The 22448-nt window shown below is 47.9% G+C and overlaps 1 protein-coding gene across 7 annotated transcripts in view; it reads left to right on the plus strand.

The window, feature by feature from the left end:
• Actr3b (actin related protein 3B) overlaps positions 1-16350 on the plus strand; it is a 102568-nt gene extending 86218 nt beyond the window's left edge. For all 7 annotated transcript variants that reach the window (XM_087907529.1, XM_087907526.1, XM_087907527.1 and 4 more), the window contains 3 exons: positions 13541-13666; positions 14378-14461; positions 15496-16350. In XM_087907529.1, coding sequence (XP_087763655.1) covers positions 13541-13666; positions 14378-14461; positions 15496-15591 — 306 coding nt within the window. In that variant the 3' untranslated portion in view covers positions 15592-16350. The remainder of the gene's footprint in view (positions 1-13540; positions 13667-14377; positions 14462-15495) is intronic.
• Positions 16351-22448: the final 6098 nt, after the last annotated feature.

A 22448-nucleotide genomic window follows, 5' to 3' on the forward strand; every position in this document is an offset into this window, starting at 1 on the left:
CAGGTTGGACATGGTCCAGGGGCTCCTGGAACTAGCATTCCCCAACCTGCACCACGGTGGATGTGTCTGCAGCTGGGCATCCAGGCAGTGCCACCAGCCACAGGTGCCTGCTCCATCCTTCAAACATGTTGTTGCAACAAGAAAGCATTAAAATTTTGTTTAATGTTAATTGATGCATGTATAAATAGCAATATTGGACTAAGGGCTGCACTATGGGACAGCTCAGACCAGAGTCCTGTGGGCCGGTGTGACCCGCTCAGAACAGGGGGTGCAACATGGGTGAGAAATAAAAAAAATCCATTTGGCCAAGTGGTGGGGGTGCACGCCTTTAATCCCAGTATTTGGGAGGCAGAGACAGGCAAATCTTTGAGTTTAAGGCCTGGTTTACAGTTTACAGAGCAGGTTCCAGGACAGTCAGGTCTTTACAGAGAACTTGTCTTGAAAAAACAAAAGCAAAAACAAAGCCAAACAAAACCAATCATTTGTGTCTAGAGACATGGCTCATTAGTTCAGAGCATGTACTGCTCTTACACAGGACCCTGCACAGTGGGTGGCTCACAGCAGCTTGCACTCCAACTCCAGGACTTCCAGTGCCCTCGGCTGGCCTCTGCGGGCACCTGCACATATGTATGAACATACACATAGAGTGTGCACATACATGCACATAACTAAAAGAATACAATAGATCTTTAAAAAGAAGAATCTGTTTGCAGGGCCAGGAGTAGAGTGTATTGTGGGTGGAAATGGATACGGCATCCCTGGACCTGATGTGTAGGCATGGTAGTGAGCAAGGAGCCCGAGGTGTGCAAAGAGCCAGATCATGTGGGACGTGGAGGAGAGGGGTGAGCCACCATGTGCTGGCTGTGACTCTCAGGCAAGACTGGATTTGGCATGGATTTAGATTGAGTTTGTCCTGTGTCCTGAGGGTCACTGAGGATTTTGGAATGGTTGTGCAGTGGCCTAAGCAGAGAAGCAGAAGCAGCGCCCCTCCTCCTCCTCCTCCTCCTCCTCCTCCTCCCCTGTCTCTGTTCTTCTCTTTCCTTCCTTCTCTCTACTCTCTCCTCCCTTCTCCCCCACAGTGAAATCACTGTGAGATATATTGTAAGGATGGGCTTAAGGATGGGCTGTGGAGCTGCCGAGCCTGGAATTTGTAGAGCAGACTGGAAACTCAGGCAGGCACTGCTACTGCATGTTGGGATAGAGTCCTATCCTGAGGACACCCCAGACTGCTCTTCTTGCCTTCAGCTGACTGGGTCGTCACCTTCCACAGCATGTCACTTACTGCACGCAGCTTCTGAATTTGTGTTTGGTTCAGTCACCAGTCAACACACAAAATTAGTCACCCTAGAATCCAGGAGAGTCTCAGAGAGAACACTGGACAGATAACTGTCCCTGGGCCTGCCAGGTGGCACTGTCCCCACAGAACTAGTTTTGAGAGGGGAGTTGTGCAGAGGCCAAAGTAACGCAGTTGAAGGAAACTAAGAGATGGGGCGATCCCTGCATGAGCTGTCACTGCTGGTGACGGCCCCTAGAGCAGCCCTGAGCAGTTGCTTGGATTTCAGCAGGGACAGGTTGGGCGTCACACAGCTGTGTGTCACTCAGGTGTGTGCTCAAACTTTGTGCACTTTGGTTCAGTCGAACCTGAGCTGCTGTGACATCTAAACTGCAAGAGAGGAAACACAGCCTGTCTCTCTGCGCTTCTTTTTCCTTCACTACGGGGAATGGAGCTGATGGGACCCCACATGCTGTGTATGCAGGTGCTCCTCTTTCCTCCTGTGCTGGGGGTTGAGCCTAGGGCCTTGTATACGCCAGGCAAGTATTGTACCATTGAGCTACATTCTCAGCCCCTTAATTTTTTTTGAGACAAGGTTCCATTCAGATGTTAAGGGTGGCCTTGAACTTGCTCTTGGCCCAGACTGATCTTGCTCTCAATCGTCTTTCCTCAGCCTCCAGAGTAGCAGAAATTGCAGTAGTAGCTGGGATTGCATGAGCGGTTGACTTTATACCTGCAGTTACACATGATGGCTCATAGGTGGCGCTGTGTACCTGTCAAACTGAATTAGGAGCGCCTCAAGCCTGAGGTGCATTGATGTGAACAGGAGCAGGCAGTTTTGTTATTTTTGATATTGTGTTACTTTTTCAAGCAGGTAGGAGGTGGGACTTAGTGCCTGGCACGTGGCCAGCCCTCCTCAGAGAGCTATGCTCCCAGTCCATATTAGGGACTAGCAAATGAACTTGCTGGTGGTACAGATTTTATTTTAAACCTTTTTGACTTAAACTTCAGAAGACTGACAGGTTATATGTGTGTCTAATGTGCCCTGGCATTCTCTACCAGCAGAGAGGAAGGGGCCTTTCCATGTGCAAAGATAACTTCAAATGGAGACTTTTTGGCAGGGAGGTGATTGCATAACAGCTCTTGAAAAAAATCTAGACAAGACATTGGGTTTCATGGTCACTGGACAGCTTTTCATGGAGCAGAGGGACACTGTACACGGAGCCGGAGCCGCTGGAGCAGGGGCACAGCAGAGGGAGACAGGTGGCCAAAGCATTAGGTGTAAAAACCTACTTCATCATAGGAAGTTTAGACACTGTAGGGGAGCAAAGGTCATTATTCTCATTTAAAATGCATGTTCAAGTTAGGAAACGTGAAATGTTCCCAAAACTTCCATACAAGCAGAAGTTACTCTGCAGTCTCTGATTGTTGGTATTGCAGAACTTTTCCTACTGCCCTGAAGTGTAAGTAGGTAATGGATGTGATATTCTCTATTCTGTGTGTTCACTTAGCTTGGTGTTGGAAACACTTAGCAAATCAGAACTCTGCAAAAACATCATTTTTAATGAAGCCTGTTCCAATACCGATGCTTTCGTAGGTTGGATGTTCGGTGTTTTCTATCCTTAGGTCACAGTTTTTCTCTACGGTGCTATGTTTTAGGGTGACAGTCTCTGTTTCCTATACTTTTGAGTTGAATGGTTCTAATCCAAGAACTTGCTGACTGGAGCAGAACTGGCTCTTGCTGACCGAGATGCCCTCCCACCTCACTGGGCCTTTGAGTACATTTAGATCTTCAGTGATGGGTTTGTGGGAGTGGATGGGTCTAGGAAAATGTCTTTTCAGAGGATTGTTACAGCCAGGGCTGGCACCCATGAAACGCGCTGATTGTTTTCTGTCAGGTTCTCTCAGAGGGACACACCCTGAGGTCTGGTTCCTGTTGGAAGCTTTTTGAGATGCACTGTCTCCCACTGTCTCCCGCCATCTCCCACCGTCTCCCACCATCTCCTGCTATGTCCCACCTTCTGTCACCATCTCCCACCGTCTCCCACTGTCTCTTACCGTCTCCCATTGTCTCCCGCTGTCTCTTACCGTCTCCCATTGTCTCCCGCCATCTCCCTGTTTCATGGTCAGGAGTGAGTGCTGTAGCACAGACGGCCTGGACTGTGCCTGAGCATCAGTTTCTTAGCCTTGCTTCCTTGGAGCAAGGCCCGCATAGGGATGCTGTGGTACCAAAGGTCTGTGCTGTCAGAGGTCACTGGCTGCTATAACTAGGGACTACTTGTAAAGGCATACAGTGGTATTTGGCATGCAGGAATATGGGCAGGGTGAAGGAATTTAGTTTCTAAGTAAATGTTTGTTCCCTTTCTCCCAAGTCCTTGAGCTCCGAGTTCTGCAGGCTTGCAGCTTCCTAGCTGTGGGCCTATGGGCCAGTGTCCCCTCCATCTACCGGTCCTTTAGAAGTAAGAGGGGTGAGGAGGCCTTGGGAATGACATGTGGGACAAGCAGCCTGTGACATAGTGACCGACACATGTTGAGTGCGTTAGTCCCTTTGCCTAGAGTGCTTTACCCTGGCTTATCGTTTACGGTGATACGGTCTGTGGTGTCAGGGAAGGGACGGTGGTGGGTGACTTTGTGGCAGCAGTGTGCCTGTATGATGGGTGGAGTACGTGGAAGTGGGTGGGGTGTGGTGATAGGGGTGCCTGGGGTTGCGCCATGGCAGTGGGCGTGTGGTGGTGGGCCTGTGTGATGGGGGTACCTGGGGGTGCGCTCGGGCAGTGGGCGTGTGGTGGTGGGCCTGTGTGATGGGGGTACCTGGGGGTGCGCTCGGGCAGTGGGCGTGTGGTGGTGGGCCTGTGTGATGGGAACAATGCCTGGTGGTGAGCATGTGGTTTGGGGCCTGTGCGGTGGCAGCTGCTTTCTCACAGATCAGCAGCCAGATAGCAAAGATAAAAAAAGAAGCAGGGTCAGGCTATAAACCCTAAGCCCATTTCCCCAGAGACCCACTTTTTCCAGCCAGACCCTGATTTCCCAGAGTTCTACAACCTTCCAAAAACAGTGTTTCAGCATAGGCACCTGGGGGAGGCATTTCACACGCAATCCATAACACTGAGCGGTTGTTTCTGTTGGCACTGCTGTCAGCCTCACTAATTAAAGTGGACTAGCAGGGGTACAGCAGAGGGATGCGAGGTCACGAGGTCCTGAGGTCCCGGGAGCAGACTCTGATCAGGTGAGGCAGCTGGGAACCTGAGCTGTGTAAGCTCAGCTTAGATTTAGTTCAGAGAAGAAGCTGCAGTTATCATCTCTGATAGGACACTTGTATAAGTTGAATTAGCTGAATTAAGCCCACAGAGGAGAGGGGAAGCTCTGTGTGTGACTGTAATAAGTCAGATTGTTTTGACTTCAGCAGTCGAGTGTACATTGAGTTTTACTTTACGACTATTGAAGACTGTATGTTGTGAAAATGCAGGGGTAGGGGACCTTTCTGTTGAGGCTGGTTTGTTGAGGGTCCAGGGCAGGAGCTGAGCTCTGACCAGGGAAAGTAGAAGGTAAGGAAGGCACCGAGTATTTGTGTGTGTGTGTGTGTGTGTGTGTGTGTGTGTGTGTGTGTGTGTAGAGGGGAGGGTGGCGGCAGCACAGGACCCGCTATGGGGGAGGGTGGCAGCAGCTTCGGGGCTGTCCTAGTCCTGTGAGGTCCGTTCCCCCGTTGGTGTTTAGAGGACATGCTGTCTCTGGTAATCATTCAGAGATTGTAGGGTTACCTGACACTTGAATGGGGGCACAGCTGCTGTGTGGATGCTGCTGTTGAGGGCAGCAGGCCTGTGGGTGAGGGGTGAACCACTGTACAGTTAAGGAGGAAAGTGCAATAGGGAGGGAGGGAGGAAGGGAGGGAGGAAGGGAGGGCCCAAGGTGGAGGGCTTCTTTTGGCTGGGTCTCTGTTGGTATGGTAAAATACCATGACCACAAACGACTTGGGGAAGAAAGGGATTATTTTACCTGTCGTACTCCATCACCAGGAACGGAAGCCCAGGCCAGAGAGGAATGCTGCTGACTGGCTCGCTCCATGGCTCACTCAGCCTGCCTTCTCATAGCACCCAGAGCCTAGGTCCAGGGTGGCACCCCCTACAGTGAGCTGGACCCTCCCACCTCAATCATCAATCAGGAAAATGCACCATAGGCTTGCACATGGGACCTGTCAGGTCAGGGTATTTTCTCAGGTGAGGTTTCCTATTTCCAAATGACTCTAGTCTGTGTCAAGTTGACACAAAAGTAGCCAGCATGGAGCTCTGTGGATTCAGGAAGTGTGGGCTTGTGGAGCCGACTCCAGGGTGTGCCAGGAGGGGACTCTGCTGAGGAGTATCCTGGGAAGGTGACTGCTTGATCTTCAACCCATGTTTTACTGTTAGTTTATTATTGTGTTATAAATGTTCTTTCTATAATCTTTAGTCAAGTATGTAAGTATGTGAGTTGCAGATCTTTTTTCCCTAGTCTGTGGATTGTCTTAATTTTATTAGGGTTTTTTTTTTTTTTTTTTTTTGGTTTTTCGAGACAGAGTTTCTCTGTGTAACAGCCCTGGTTGTCCTGTCCTGGACCTAGCTCTTGTAGACCAGACTGGCCCGGAACTCACAGAGATCTGCCTGCCTCTGCCTCCCAGTGCTGGGATTAAAGATGTGCGCCACCACCACCCAACTAATTTTCTTAGTTACATATTTTGAACAAGGATGGAAATGTTGAATTCATGAGGTTCAATTTATTTTTTGCATATGTATTTTTGCTTTTTGGGTACTATCTAAATATTTAATTTACCCTCAGGTCTTAAAGCTTTAGAAATATCTACATTTATATATTACTAACTCGTTTTAGAAACTCTGTCGTTAGCTCTTGTGTCTAGGCCCTTGGTCTGTTTGGTGTTAGCTTGTGTGTCTGACGTAAGGTGAGATGAATGTGTAGAGGTAGTGGAGCCCCGCACCGTTTGTCTGGAGAGCTTGCTCTTTCCCAGTGAGGCTCTTCGGTGATGTTTATGTGCAGTGCGGTGTGCAGTGCGTAGTCTCTGTGTAGTGCTTCCTCTCGGAAGCTGCAGAGAAGGCAGATGAACCCAGCGTGTTCCACCTTAAGAGGCAACCCAAGAGCTCACAGCACTCCAGAAGTATTCTGGCGAAAATTCATTTTATAACCTAGGGAATTATTTTTTTTTTATAACTAAGAAATCCATTGCAGAGACATGACAAGTAGTTGTAAAAGTCGGGCTGGATTTTGGACTGGAAGGGAAAATGCTGTAAAAGTTGTTAAAAGGCACGAAAGGGACAGTGCCTGGGTGCGGCTCTGCAGAGGGCGGCTGGACGGTGGTGGCATTCTTACTAAGAACACACCTGAAGGTGTAGGAGGACACGTGATGAGCTCAGGGGTTAAAACGAAGGAAGTGGTGCTGGGAGGAACGTGGCTGACCGAATGATCAGGAAGAGCCACCTACACTGCAGGGCGCATCACTCATGCTGACTTGACATTATTTCTAAATAGCAAATGTGTTTAGATACAAATGGTGTAACAAATTCATGTAGCGTATGCCTTAGTCTCTAAAACAGGACGTGCATAACAAGACATGGGGTGGGACACGAGAGGTCATTACATTAACTCGCTGCTTAATATTGCCCTTTTCTATGAATATAGTATCCAAATGGACTAAAATAGCTGTTAACAGTGCTTTTTTTTTTTTTTTAAGCGAATAGGCATTTTGTTGCTTTGTTGGGGTTGAACTCCAGGCCTTATGCCTGCTAAGGGAAGCTCTCTACCCTGAGTAGAATCCCCAGCCCATAAAAAGACATTTCCTTGAAAACAGCGAATGGCTGTTTTAGGAGTAAGGTGTCACTGGGATGATGTCCTGTACTGCGGTCTGCCACCGAAGCCAGAGTGGTGCTGGCCAGACTCCCTGTTAGAAGTTTCCTAGTGGGCAGTCCTACCTCCTTTGGATGGTAGTGTCCTTTGGATGGAGATGGACTGTTGAGCTTGTTGTCAGGCCGTGTGCACACACCCGCCAGGAAGCCCTTGTGGAGAAGGTAGACTTGGTATTGAGATCAACTCTTGCACCAGGACCTTTAGTGTGAACTGACTTGTGTTTTAAGCCCCATTTTGTGTTTAATCAGTTTTCTGCCTCAACAAAGTCCCACTCACAAACTTGCAGGCTGCCTGGTCCAGATGGCCCGCTCACAGGGTGGGAAACTGAGAGGACTTGGCGGGAGTCAGGACAGCCAGTGGGCTCTCAAAGAATGGCGCTTCTCAGGTGACTCATTGCTGTTGTCATCCTTCTGTTGGCTTCTTCCAGGGGCTTCGTGTCCCTCAGCGTCACTGTTACTGTGAGGTTTTCATGCATGTGCACACATGCTGTACTCTGTGCATAGCCATCCTTCTATGCCCCCTCTTTTTACTGACCCTCCACCTTCTCACCGCCTTAGTGAATGTCTTAGCTTCTGAGAGCCTTTCTAATGGCCGAGGCTGCCTGCATCCTGCCTGTATTCATGCTGCTGTTTTCAGCTTTTGCCTACACAGGGTGGGTTGGTTTGTTTGTTTGATTTTTAGTCCTCCTTGAGCCCTTGCCTGTGCTGACTTCCCTGGTATGAGCACGGTCACTGTGCTGAGCTGTGGCTACTCAGCTCATGGACTGTCTCTTAGTGAGGAAGGTGAACTTCAGATCGCAAACAGACATTGTGACAGTGGACTGTCAGCCCTTGTTCAGGGACTTTTGGACTGTTGGCAGGTCCCTGTGTCTGCTGCCACAGCATTCTCTGGATACCCGAGGACAGCATGACTTCATGCACAGTCCCTATCTGCCCTGCAAGCCCAGGCTTTACAGCTCTCACACCTGTCTCCTGGGCACTTGGAAGTTGCCACATGTGTTTCCTGGTGAAAGATAAACTTTGCTTTTACTTAAAAAAACCCAGATCACTTTCTTCTGCGTGTGTGTGTGTGTGTGTGTGTGTGTGTGTGTGTGTGTGTCTGTGATTGTGTGGTTTGTGGGGACATTTGTGGGTGTGAGTGCAGATATGTTTGTGGTCAGTGGACAACTTTGGGTGTTGGCCCTCCCCTTCCACTTTGTCTCTTATTCACTGTGTAATCAGAATGGCTGCCCCGTGATCCTCAGGGCATCTCCTGTCTCCGCTTCCCACCTTATTTTATGATTATACACACACATACACACACACACACACACACACCATCATCTTTCCATGAGTTCTAAGGATTCAAATACAGGTCCTCACACGTATGTGGTCATTACTTTCCCCCCTGAGCCATCTTCCCTGCCCTGTCGTCCCCTTTTTTTCCATGTAAGAAACAAGCACAGTTCTTTTTCATGGACCCTGGAATGAATGCTGTTATCAGATCACAAATACTATTCCTAAAATGATTGTCTCTAGAATTACAGAAAGCTTCTATCTTAAAATGTGATTTTCACATTTCTCAAAAACTTTCAGGGTCATAGGCCCCTTTAAGAATGTCTAGGTTCAGAGGTTTGAAGCCCCTCTTCAAGCCAACTTGTGCTCCCCTTGGTCCAGGGTCTGCTCAAGGGCCACCTGAGGTGTTTGTTGGTACATGGAATTTTCCAGAGATAGTGTTGGGTGAGGGAAGAGGCTGTGTCCTGTCTGTCACAGTGCTTATCTTTGAAGCTTTTCAGAGAGAAGGGAGAAAGGAATTCTGTTAGAGGACTAGACATTCTTTTTAATTTTTAAAATGTTTTTTTATTTATAAAATTAAAATATAATTGTATCATTTCCCCCCTTCTGTAACATGAAGGGGTCTGCTTGTTGGTGTTTATGTTCTGCCCAGTCCCTCACAGCCGGCAAGCCCCAAAGAAAATCATACAGAGATCTCCATAAGTTATAAAACTGATTGGCCCATTAGCTCAGGCTACTTATTAGCTCTTGTAGCTTATAGTAACCCATTGTTCTTATCTGTGTTAGCCACATAGCTCGGTACCTTTCACAGCGGGGCAGGTCACATGTTGCTTCTCGGTGGTCTGGGCAGGAATGCGGAGGGAGCTTCCTGCTTCCCAGAATACTCCTGTTCTCATTGCCCCACCTCTACTTCCTGTCTGGTTGACCCGCCTATACTTCCTGTCTGGTTGACCTGCCTATACTTCCTGCCTGGCCAGTCAGCGTTTATTTGAAACATGATTGACAGAATACAGACAATTATCCCGCACCACCCTTCCTTTTTTCCTCCCTCCAACTCATACTGTGCTCAGTCCTTCCCCATTCCCTTTCAAATTTATGGCCTCTTTATCTTTAATTGTTATTGCTACACACACACACACACACACACACACACACACACACACACACACACAGAGAGAGAGAGAGAGAGAGAGAGAGAGAGAAACACACGCACACACTCAAATGTATAAATACAACTTGCTCAGTCCATTGAGTGTTGCTTGTATGTTTATGATGATTTCAGGACTGACCACTTGGTTTTGGGTAACAGTTAGGAGTTTGTTCCTGGCAAAGGCTGATTCTCTCGTTCCAGCAGTCCTTCGTCATCTGTAGACTCTTTAGTGAAGCTGTCTGCTTACCTCTCCCTATTTTGCATGAAGATAACTCTGTTTCCATGTTCAGTTTGCCTAGCTCAAATATGCACACCTTTCATTCCCTGCTGGCTGGCTGTCCATTGCGGAATGTGAGACCATCAGGGAAGTTTTCCAGTAGAAAAGAAGGAGGTAGCTAGAGGAGTCAGAGTTAGGAGTGTAAGGCCAGCAGGCCAAGGGCAGTGGGTATGTGTCTGTCATCCCAGCCCACACTGTGCTGAGCTTTCTGGCAGTCCAAGAAGAGGGAAGCTGGCTCCGTGGTGGAAGTAGCAGGGCCGGTGAGAAGTGAGACTGCTGTGTTACTGCCGGTTGTGTTTGCCCAGGGGCCATGGTTTCCTGACACTGGGGACATTCTTCTTTAGACCCTCCTCAGTCATACCTTCACCCGTCTTGGCTGTGGCCTGCTTAGTATAAAAAACGTGCTTTGGGTGGACACATACGGAAGAGTCCTGAGCCCATGAGAGTGCTCCTACAGAGTCTGGTGTGGTAGGAAGCATAGTAGGCATTCTCCATACCCGTCTCATTATCTCTTAGAGGGACAAACCCCCACAGGTTTGGGGTTGGGGGAGGGGAGTCCTTGTGAGGGGCACTGTGTATCCAGTGCCTTGCTTTGGCTGGTATGTGCAGGAATAAAGATTCTGTGACAGCCACAGAAGCACCTGACACTCATCTGTCTTCTTTCTGTATGGCGGTGAGCAGGCAAAAGCCCAGTAGGGCCCAGGCTCCCCAGGAGCTATGTGAGGCCCCCTGACATGTCCAGGGCCCCAGGATTCTGACAGGCTGTGGTAACTGGAGTCTGAAAGGTTTCAAGAAGGGCCTATTTATTGTGGTCAGCAGAGAAAGTAGAGTAGAAACCCAGAGTGCCTTAGAAACACGCACTTAAGTCACATTGTATCCTTGTCCATCCCCAGCCCTCAAGTCATTCTTAACTGGACAGGATCTGGCATCTGTTGCTCTAGGAATAATTGACTTGTGGATTTGAGAGAGGTGCCAGTGACTGCTTGAGGCTTTTCCTAAAGACATGAATGTCAAGACCATTTTTAAAGTCTTCTGAACAGTAAACAGCTCTGTGGGGTTAGGTCTGTGTCTGAGAGGAGATAGGTCAGACACACTCATTCTTGAACACTGCCTCTTGTCTAACCTTCTGGGCACACTTGACATGAATGCGTAGACAAACCACCCTGAGCTTGGCATAGCTGTGCTGGTGAGTCTGGTCTCTGACAGTCGCACCTTGTCCCGAGGGTTTCTCCACATGGCAACAGAAAACGACAGCATGGTCAGGAGACTGACCTCGGAACTCTAGATGTAACCAGTCACCCAGAAGTAGGGCTGGACTCTGGGTACTGAGGACTCCAGAATCCCCATCTTAGGGCTGGAGTCCGGGTGCTGAGGACTCTAGAATCCCTGTCTTAGGGCTAGAGTCTGGGTGCTGAAGGTCTAAAATCCCCATCGTAGGGTTGGAGTCGGGGCGCTGAGGACTCTCGAAGCCCTGTCTAAGAAAGGAGTCAGCAGCAGCCTGCTTTCTCCTACTCTCTGATCTCTCAGAGCTCCCACTATCAGGTGCCTTTACCACCGAGCCCAAGCAGGGACCAGATGGCACACTTCCGGTTTGCTTTACCCAACACACCTGTTACTAGGTGGACTCCATGAGAAAGGGACTTGCTTAATGTAGTTCTCCTGTTGAAGGGAGAACTGGGGAAAGCTCAGGGATGGTCAGGGTATGGCCTTGAGATCCTCTTCCTACTGGAGAGCTCTGGAAGGTTCTCCCCAGAAGTGTTTCACATCTGACCTGCAAGCACCCTCCAGGTCCCTCCCAAAGACATCTGACTGGAGACTGCAGTGGCTGTTCAACTGTGCTTTCTCACGCATGGTCTTGTCGCTCAACTCTTGTCATGGCCTGTCAGGTGTTGTCCCTGAAGGTCCTCAGCTAAGCTCTTGGAACAATGAGGGCTCCTTGTAGGCTTTCCCAAGTCTATGGGTAGGTTATTAGAAAGAAAATTTCTACAAATACTCAGGTTGGAACTGGAATAGGTCACAAGGCAGACCAGATCTGAGGTGGCTTCGCAGGACTCTGCTCTTCTGCCTCTATCTCTGCTCCCTGCTCTGAAAATCCTGTCCCTGTCACTGTGGCCTCAGCTGGTGTGGAAGGCCCTCACTGGTATGGGAGAGCAGTGAGCAGAGCAGACCCGCCATAACCTGGGTTCTCTGGCCTAGGCCTGTATGACATCTCTTCCTCATAAACTTGTGAGGGCTTTTCTGGCTGAGGAAATGCAGCCGTACAAGGCATCCCAGAAGGCAAGGTTGGGGACTTGGGGCTCCTTGAAAGATAATTTTTATTTTCTTTATAGTTTTTTCAAATGATATTTTCTGTCACAAAGTTCAATGAGAGCAATTTCACTTTCATTGTCCTAAATAATATTCTGTAGCCCGAGAGAATAGAACTGTTATCTTCCATTGTAACAGGCGGACGGTTTAATGATTCTTGCCCTTCCTCATCCATCAAACATCTGATGCAGTCATGTGACAGAGCTGGAGTCCTCATGAGCTGTGGGCGGGGGGGGGGGCTCATTTGAAAATGTTTCCCCAGGTGATTTGATATGCTTTCTTCCCACACCGCCCTTCTGAAGGGGTTCCAGTATGAACGGAAGGCCCGGTTGGAGTTGGTTATTAAGGCAAAACAGTTGAAGATCAATGTTAGTGATTTGTCAAGAGCCTAATGTTGGTTAGTACAGCTTTTGTGGTTTCTTGGCTCTTGTGTTCTGCCTGGGACAGGAGTGAGTGGGGCTGGGGGAGCAGCACAGGCATGAGTAGCTGTGTGCTTTCGGCTGTTACAGTGGAGGAAAGTACCCAGGGGAGGATTGGTGGCCTGTTCATAAGGATAGCTTTTGGCTAGTGAAAGGTCTCATGTGAGGGAGTCAAGGGGGACATAGCTGTTAGTACCACAGTAGACAGTCAGACATGTTGGGGACTTTGAGGAGTTAGGTCCCAGCTCCACAGACAGATGGCATGGTAGAGCTCTGAGGAGAATCGACTCATGAGGCAGAAGCAGAGGCCCATTTCCTCCCTCTGAGGAAGGAGGAAGATGTCTCAGAAAGATTCTGCACCCAGGCTGTCTCTGATTTCCCTTCGAAGTGAAAAAAAAATACAGCTCTCACCTTAAAGGAAACAGAAAACTGGAGCCCAGTTTGAGTGACTGTGTCCCCAAAGTGCAGATGTAGGTTACCCCAAATTCCATGTATGTCCCCAAAGTGCAGATGTAGGTTACCCCAAATTCCATGTATGTCCCCAAAGTGCAGATGTAGGTTACCCCAAATTCCATGTTCCAACATGAAAGCAGTTTCATTAAGGTTGATGGTTTTACAGAACAAAGAAAGTCATCAGTCAAGGCAAGTTTAAAGTACAGTGGTGGGCACATCAGGGAGGTGGCTGCAACGGAGGTGGGCAAGGAATGGCTCTGCAGAGGGCTCACGCTGGCCTGGGATAGGTAACTCTCCTCATGAGCTGCAGCGCCCCAACCTCTCCACATCACTGCTGTCCTCACCCGTCTTTGCAGACACAGTTTCTTCCCAGGAATTCTTGTGGACTCTTGGAAGACTTCAGGGATGTGGGGAGCCCTGGGAGACTGGGAGAAGGGAGGGCTGCTGCTTTGGTTAGCGTCTCACCCAAGGCCGCTCACATCTGCTTTTGTCTTTCAGAATGTCGTTCTTTCTGGAGGCTCCACGATGTTTAGAGACTTTGGACGCCGTCTACAGAGAGACTTGAAAAGAGTTGTGGACGCCAGGTTAAAGCTGAGTGAGGAGCTCAGCGGGGGCAGGATAAAGGTAGGGGCTGCGGGCAGGCCGCTGTCCTCCAGACGGCGAGCAGGGGCAGCTAGCTTGGAGGCTCGTGTTCACTGGAGGATGTCTCTAAGACCACTCACCCCCTCTTCTGCAAGATCAGGCATGGGTGTGTTTGTGCGATCAGGGTGATAGAGAGGCAAGATGGATTTATGGTGAGGGAATGTCCTCGTTAAGGCGAGACAACTCATGTATACTAGGCTGTGTCCATCACGGCTCTCAGCCACTGGGGTACCACCTGGGCCAGGGAGCTAAGCTATGTCCATCACGGCTCTCAGCCACTGGGGTACCACCTGGGCCAGGGAGCTAAGCTATGTCCATCACGGCTCTCAGCCACTGGGGTGCCACATGGGCATCTCCCTGAGATGGGCTTTGGTAGGGAAGTGAGAGCAAAGAGCCCTCTGCAGTGAGGGTTGCTGTTGCACTGTTTATTTTGTTGTAGTGTTTGGGGGTTCACTTTGTTGTTGTCCTTGGTAAGCCATCTGGTTTGCTTGAATAAAGCCATCAGTTAGGTTAATTGTTTTAGTGTCAGAAGAGAGGGTCTCGGTCAGGTACTAGCACTCCTTTCCCGAGTCTCCTGGGGCTGGCACTGTAGTGTGGCTGAGGCCGTCACTGGAGAAGCCCGTTGTCTTTCATCTGACACATGGGCTGATAGGATGTTCTGTGCAGACTAACCGCAATTGCTTTCTTTTGCAGCCTAAGCCTGTGGAGGTGCAGGTGATAACGCACCACATGCAGCGCTATGCTGTGTGGTTTGGAGGCTCCATGCTGGCCTCAACTGTAAGTCCCTTTCTAGACTGTTACATTGTCATTTCTGCATCTCTGTGAGGTTTGGATAAATATTGCCTATGAAAATTAAATACCATGTGTTCTGTTTGCATGGCTTTAAACAGACTGAATTCTGTTCGATATAAAAATGTTAGTTATCAGTTCAATTGTATATCTCATTCATAAGCACCCTGCTAATTGTGGGTTGCAGATAAACATGTGTATATGAAATCTAAAAGTAATCTAGAGCATCCTGGCTTTCTCCTGTGTGTGTGTACATGTGTGCACATGTACGTGCAGGAGTGTGCAAATTGTGTGAGGAGGCCAGGTCAATATTGGATCTTCTTCAATCACCTTTTCTTTTTGAGTCAGCTTTCTCTCTAGGACCTGGCTCACCAATTAGCCTAGGCTGGCTGGCGTGGGATCTTGAGGGCTCCACCTGTCTCTGTCTCCCCAGCAGTAGGATTAAAGGTGTACATTGCCATGCCCGGCTTTCCCTAGGGCACATGGATGGGCTCAGGTTCTCACATTTATATGATAAGCATATACCAACTGAGCTATCTCCCCAGCACCTTCTTGGGTCCTTTCCAAGTGATTATTTTAATGTATTAATATCCTCCCTTGAGTTTGCTAGCAGCTATTTTAGTTCAGGTTAACAAATATTTGATCCCAATAAGTGGAAACTGAGTAAATCTGTTGTTTTCCAGTGCTGGGAACTGCTGAGGGAATTTTTTTTTTTTTTTTTGATTTTTGAGACAGGGTTTCTCTGTAGTTTTTGGTGCCTGTCCTGGAACTAGCTCTTGTAGACCAGGCTGGCCTCGAACTCACAGAGATCCACCTGCCTCTGCCTCCCGAGTGCTGGGATTAAAGGCCTGTGCCACCACCGCCCGGCCTGCTGAGGGAATTTTTAAAAGTGAATTGAACTTCTGCGTGGATGTCACCCAGTGGTTGGCAGAGGGACCTCTGGATGAGGACAGCCCCGCCCCTTTGCTCACTGGTTTCCTCTGCCCCTGCTCATCCTCTCCCTCCCACTGCTCCTCCTGCAGCCGGAGTTCTTCCAGGTCTGTCACACCAAGAAGGACTACGAGGAGTACGGCCCCAGCATCTGCCGCCACAACCCCGTCTTCGGAGTCATGTCCTAGTGTCTGCCTGGGCGCCTCGTCTGACAGTGTCGTGTTGGGAATAAGTGTCCTTCAGAACCCAGAGCAGCCAGGCCCCTGTAGATAGCAGTGCAAGCAGGGTGCTCTCACCACCAGTGCGTGGGGCCGGCTGCAGTCCTTCCCGTCAAGCCATCTATCCAGTTACTGTTCGTGGCCCTCCCCCGTTGCCCTCCCCCCTCTCCCCCCTTCACCTCCCACTTTCTCTCCGTTCCATCTGAGCTTCTAGTTGAAAGTATAACTCTGAAGAAGTTCCTCGCAACCTTAGAAACTACTAAAGGAACCGTGATTTCTGGAGAAAGCGGTTTCTCCAGGAAAGAATGTGGGGTGGACCCCTGGCCTTCTCAGCCTATTTTTGTAAATAAAATGTTATAAACTTGAAATACATGTTTATATTTCCTATCATTTTGTATTTTATGGTATTTGGTATAACTGACTGACACCAAGCATGAGTAAGTCTGGCTGTCACGGAGTTCTGTAATAAAGTGTTTAACTGTGAGGCATGTTCTGATGTGTGTATAGGCAAACAAAGCAGCAGGCTTTATGCCACACGCCTGCTGGGAAATGATCACATGTGATTGGGGGTGATATGAAGTCTGGACACTAACCAGTGTTGGGTGAGCATTGCTCCAGATGTGCCTGAGCTTCCTGGACTGTTTTATAGAGGATGACGGGTCAATGTTGCTGATGTTGGATGAAATGCTAGCCACACTGTTGTAATAAAAGCTGCTAGAATCTTTATAACTGCTCCTTGTGGTGTCTTCCGGCTTCCCCGTCCATTCATAGATCCTTGGGCTCTGTTACAGGGGTCTGAAGAGGATTTGCGGATCGATACAGTGTGTGTGTGTGTGTGTGTATGTGTGTGTGTGTGTGTGTGTGTGTGAGATGTCTTTAAAATGATGACACTACCCCCAGGAGTGGCTAGGTAACCTGCTCGATGTGTTCTGGGTGGTGAGGGAGTCCTCAAGCTGCCCAGGTCCCCTTCCTAGGAAAGTTTTCAGTGCTTCTCGGGTGTCTGCTGAGTCTTTTTCTCACTCGGATGGAGGTCAGGAGATCCAGGGTGCTCCCCTCGCCCTATAATCCTTGTTACTGTAAAGATTGTTATTATAGCTCTTCCAACTGTGAGGTATACTTTACTCTCAGAAAACTTCCCTTTGTAACCATTTGGTTTACTGTTTACATCGGGAAACAGGTTTGTAGCCTCCTTTATCTTTAGTTACTCACAATCAAAGTCTGAGAATATTCAATGAAAAATTTTGATAAGCAGAGAGACTACATTCAAGTAACTGTAAATAATTAAAAGACTATTATTGTATGTGTGCATGGCATGTACATGTATGGGGTGGATACAAGTGCTAAGGTTCCCATGTGAGGGTCAGAGGACAATGTTGTAAAGTCAGTCCTTTCCTTTGACCTTTGTGTGAGTCCAGGGATTGGACTCAGGTCTCCAGGTCTTGAAGCAAGTGACTTTACCCACTGAGCCGTCTCACTGGCCCTTTATGCAACTTCCATTATAGTGTTTATTCTATTATACTTGCTCTAAATTGTACTTTATTATTTTTTAAGTACTCAATGAATATTTTAAGTGTAAATGTACACTTCATCCACTTTGCTTGCTAATGTGCTTATCAGTCTGTGCACATGTGCACACACACATGCACATACACCCATATGCACACACACACGTGCACACATACACACCTGAGCACGGCAGTACTTGTGTGCTTATAGTCTCAGCATTTACAAGGCAGGGCGAGAAGGGTCACAAGGTTGAGGCCCTCCTGGTCTACACAGTGGGTTTTAGGTCAGCCAGGGATACATAAACAGCAAAGACCCTCACTTTGAGATGGTCACTGAGTAGACGATCTGTTGTGCAAGCCTGGAAGTGTGGGTTTGGGATCGAGCAGCCATAGTGGAGGGCGAGAACTGAGACTCCAAGTTTGTCTTTTGACTTCTGCCTCTGTGCTGTGGGACGTCTGCTCGTGCACACACATATACATATACATACACATACATATATATGTTACTAATAAAGTATTTTCCAAAGTTAAAAACAATAGCAAAACTCAATATATACAAATATAAATATATATGTGTTCATACACAGAGATGTGTTGTGGCTTACGATATGGCTCTGTGCCAGTAAGCCCTTTGAGAATGGTTTATCAAGGGTGTTTACTGTACCTCTCCTAGCTAAGCTGAGCCTCACATGTACACGTGTACTCACATGAGCTTACGTGTGGGCAAAATTATCTAACACAAAGCCAGCTTTGTAACAGACTGTTGACTACACACATGGGCACTGTGCAGACATGGTAGAATGTAAAACACCACCGTGCCATGCTGGCAGCGTGTCACACCGTAGAGTGGTGTCTCCTCTCACGATGGCATGTGTGACTGGGTTACAGCTTACTGCGGCTGCCACACTTCACAAGCGAGTGTGACGGGCCGTGTCGCTAGTCTGAAATGACACCAGAATAAGGAGTGTGAAAAATTCCAAGAATGATTTAAGTCAGGGTGTTGTCTGCATGTGTGAATTAAGTGCTGTAGGTATATTAGTGCAGTATCAGGTGAGATGCTACTCACAAAGGAAAGAACTTTGTTTAGCGGCTGATCTCAGAGGTTCAAGGGCATCAGTTCAGCTCTGGTGAGGCCCCTCATTTTGCTCACATCATGTAGATGGCCACAGTGGTGAGCATTGCAGGAGTGAGGGCTGCATCTGGGTTCAGGAAGCCATACAACACTGAGTGGGACAGGATTCGGGCTTTTGTAATGAGCCTCTCATGGGAATTACCTTAATCTCTTCTAAGGGCAGAGCTCCAAGTGTGACCCAAAGGCCTCCCATGTAAGGGGCTCCAGGTCAGCCAGGGAACTATATAGCAAGACTCCGACAGTGAAAAGGTCACCAAGGAAAAGCTCTTGCACCATCCTGACAACCTGGGTGTGATCTCCAGCACCCATTATGGAAGGAGAGAACTGGGACTCCCACAAAGTACATCTAGGCCATAGCTGGATGTATTTATGGCTAGGATAGGACAGAGTGTAGTAGTTGTTTCAGACGTATGCTGGGGTGGGGGGCACGTAGACCATATCCCTCAACAGTGAAGAAGTCAATGATAACCTGTGCTGTTTGCTGTGTTACAGGGATGCTCAACCACAATTTACCACTCGTCTTTCATCCGGACACAGTTTTCTCTGCACCTTCCAGCTCTTTTATTACAACAAATCCCTGGCTGGTGTGTCTGCTTCAGCCACACTCTCTGTATCCTATGCACAGACCAAGAGTACTTCCTTCTCCCCATTTTCATCTTAATTGTTATACTGAGTGCTTTTTTTGGGGGGGGGGGGTCAGCTTGACACAAGTTAGAGTCATCTGGGAAGAGGGAGCCTCAGTCAAGGAATCATCTTCAATCAGATTGACCCGTGGACAAGTCTCTGTGTCATTTTCTTGGTTGATGATTGATATTGGTGGGTGGCACCATCCCTGGGCAGATGGACCTGGGATGGCTGCATGAGAAATCTGGCAGAACGCAGGCAGGAGAACAAGCAAGTTAGCAGTCTCTCCATGGTCCCTACCTCTGCTACTGCTTGCGTTCCTGCCCTGACTTCCCTCTGTGATGGTCTGTGATGGAGTCATGTCAGCCAAATAAGCTCTTTCTTCCCCAAGTTACTGCTGGCCATTGCAGAGAAGCAAACTAAAATATTTGCATACTGTTTTATGTAACATGAAGGGGCCTGCTTGTTGGGGTTACTGTCCTGCCCAGTTCCCCACAGCTGGCAAGCCCCAAAGAAAATCACACAGAGATCTCCATAAGTTATAAAACTGATTGGCCCATTAGCTCAGGCTACTTATTAGCTCTTGTAGCTTATAGTAACCCATTATTCTTATCTATGTTAGCCACATGGCTCAGTACCTTTCACAGTGGGGCAGGTCACATGTTGCTTCTCGGTGGTCTGGGCAGGAATGCGGAGGGAGCTTCCTGCTTCCCAGAATACTCCTGTTCTCATTGCCCCACCTCTACTTCCTGTCTGGTTGACCCGCCTATACTTCCTGCCTAGCCAATCAGCATTTATTTGAAACATGATTGACAGAATACAGACAATTCTCCCGCACCAGTTTTGGAGCCATGGTGCCTCCCTGGAAGCTTCCTTCCAACCTTATAGTCTAGGTATGTGCCATCTTGTCTGTGGCCTTCTTCACATAGTGTGGTTGTGTTTCTCACAGTGACTGCCTTTCTCTGCCCTGCTGGCAGCTGCTTTGATTCACCTCCTCCAGGCTTCCAGCATAAGGCTTCTGTATGTCAGTGTTGGGCACCCATGTTGGCCAAACTAGGGCCACTGTAACCTGGTCTCAGATCCAGACCATCTAAAGCTCCCTGCTCCTACTTGCCACAAGATTGTTGTTGAAAGCCTTTTAGTTAATCATTTTTGCTTCATTAACTTTATATATATATATATATATATATATATATATATATATATATATATGTGTGTGTGTGTGTGTGTGTGTGTGTGTGTGTGTGTGTGTGTGGTGTAAGTATGTGTTCATGTGGGTGTACACCCGTGGAGGCCAGAGGTCAGTGTCAGGTGTCTTTCTCAATCACTGTCTAGTTTTTGAGACAGAGTGTCTCAGTGAACCTGTAGCTCACCAATTTGGTTAGACCTCCTTTACCCCACTCCTCCATGCTGGGGTTGTAGGCATGTGCCACAATGCCTGACTTTTTAATGGGTCCTGGGGGTCCAAACCCAGATCCTCAGGCTTACATGGCAGGTACTTCCTCCCCAGCCCACAGAGCATTTTATTTTAGAGAAAGCTGTTCCACTTCCCACTGCAACAGGACTGTAGAGTGCTATACCCTGCAACCGGAGTCCAGATACATCTTAGACAAAGGGTCAGAAGTGGGACGTGGGGTGAAAAGGAGGGTGCCTGTGGTTTGCTTCCATTTCCAGACTCCTAGCTGGTGCCGGTCTAGGAACCCTAACAAAAAGACCTTTTGACTCAGACATGTAAGTATACATTTTGGCTGTCCCTTAAGTGAATGATGTCTAGTCCCTTCTTTCCTCAGTTTCCCAAGTATTGTAAGGGCCCAGCTGCTGTCGGTAGATTTGAGTTTAAAGTTTTTGTGTATTGTTTGCAGCTACCACATAGTGTATAGAAAACCAAACAATGATTTGATAATGTGCATTGGTCACTTTACAAGGAAGGTAAAATACTTAGAATTATGTTGCTAATTTAAAGGACCCCCCTATGCCTTTTGTTTAGGTCGACTTAGTCTAGATTATAATGTAGTAGAACTGCTGACAAAGTCCTGCTTGTGTGAGAAAGAGGCTCCTGTCTCTGAGTGAAGTTTCTTAGAGACTAACCTGTGTCTGAGTTTGCTTTCTATTGGTGTGATAAACACCATGACCAAAATCAACTCAGGAGGAAAGGGCTTATTGGGCTTATGTGTCTTGACTACAGCCTACCGTGAAAGGAGAGAGGAAATGAAGCAGAGCTCATGGGGAATGCTGCTTACTGGCTTGCTCCCCAATAGCGTGCTAGGCTTGCTCTCTTATACCACCTGCCAAAGGGTGGTACCATTCCCAAGGCTCTCCCACATCAATCACGAATCAAGAAAACATCTTTGTCAGTAGGTAATCTGAGGCCCTCAACTGAGGTTCCTCTTCCCTGATAAGTCTAACGTGTCAAATTGAAAAGAAAAAACTAACCAGGACGTGTAACCTAGCATGTCAGTCAGTATAGTTTTTAACAAATATACCCTAATATTATAAGTCAGCAGACCTTAGACCTACTAAAGTGTTTTGATAGTATATAAGTTGCTTTGCTCTGTGTAACAGGTCAAGACATGAACTCACCTCTACGTTGAAAAAAGTATTATAAATTATATGGCTTTAATTTAGAAAGAAAACCTCATATGATTTAACTCTCTCACTGTGAATATGGACTTTAAATCCTCATGTTGTACAAGGGAAGTGCAAGCACCTTTATCTGTCAGTGAGAAACAAGAACACTGGTAACTAATGTGTGATTCTCTCCTTCCCTCCCTCCCTCCCTCCCTCCCTCAGTCCCCTACCCTCCATGACCTGGAATTCCTTCCGCTTCTCTCTCTTCTACTCTTCCTCCTAGATTGTGAGCAGGTTTTTCTGACAAGCTGCAGTGGCTAGCTCAGAGTTTTCCTTTACAGTGCACTCGCGGGAAAAGCCTCCCATTTCAAAAAATGCAGACACCCGCAAGCTGCTCCTTCTGGTTTAATTTTCTAAATGAGGATAGAGAACTTGCGATTTTAATGACTTGTTGCTACACAGACCAAGTTTAAGGGAAAAAATAAATACAGGAGAAAAAATGTTGCCTATAGAGGTATATTATTTGTGTTTTAATAAATAAAGCTTACCTGAAGATCAGTGCAAATCAGCCACATTAGTCAGCCATGCAGGCCAGGCAGTGGTGGTGCACGCTTTTAATTCCAGCACTAGAGAGGAATATAAGACGGGAGAAGATGGGTCTCGTTCTCAGTCTCAATCTGAGGATTCGTGGAGGCAGGGTGGTCATTTCAGTTTGTGGGAGAGGTAAGAGCCAGTGGCTGACTGCTTTGCTTTTCTGATCTTCAAGTTGAACCCCAATATCTGTCTCTGGGTTTTATTACTAGTGCTACGGTTGTCAGAGCTGGGGGCTTTGTTACTGTTGTTCCAGGTGAGGTGTGCGCTGCCACTGAGACTCATCACCTGGCAGCTGCCCTGAGTGGAGTCTGGGTTCTGAGTGTTGGGAAATGAATGACCCTGATCTTAAGGATTTAATGGCATCAGAAATCAAAGTAGAATTTCAAATCCGGCAGATGGCTCAT

The sequence above is a fragment of the Myodes glareolus genome, chromosome 6 (genome assembly GCF_982192425.1).
Source record: "Myodes glareolus chromosome 6, mMyoGla1.1, whole genome shotgun sequence".
In the NCBI taxonomy this organism is placed as follows: domain Eukaryota; kingdom Metazoa; phylum Chordata; class Mammalia; order Rodentia; family Cricetidae; genus Myodes; species Myodes glareolus.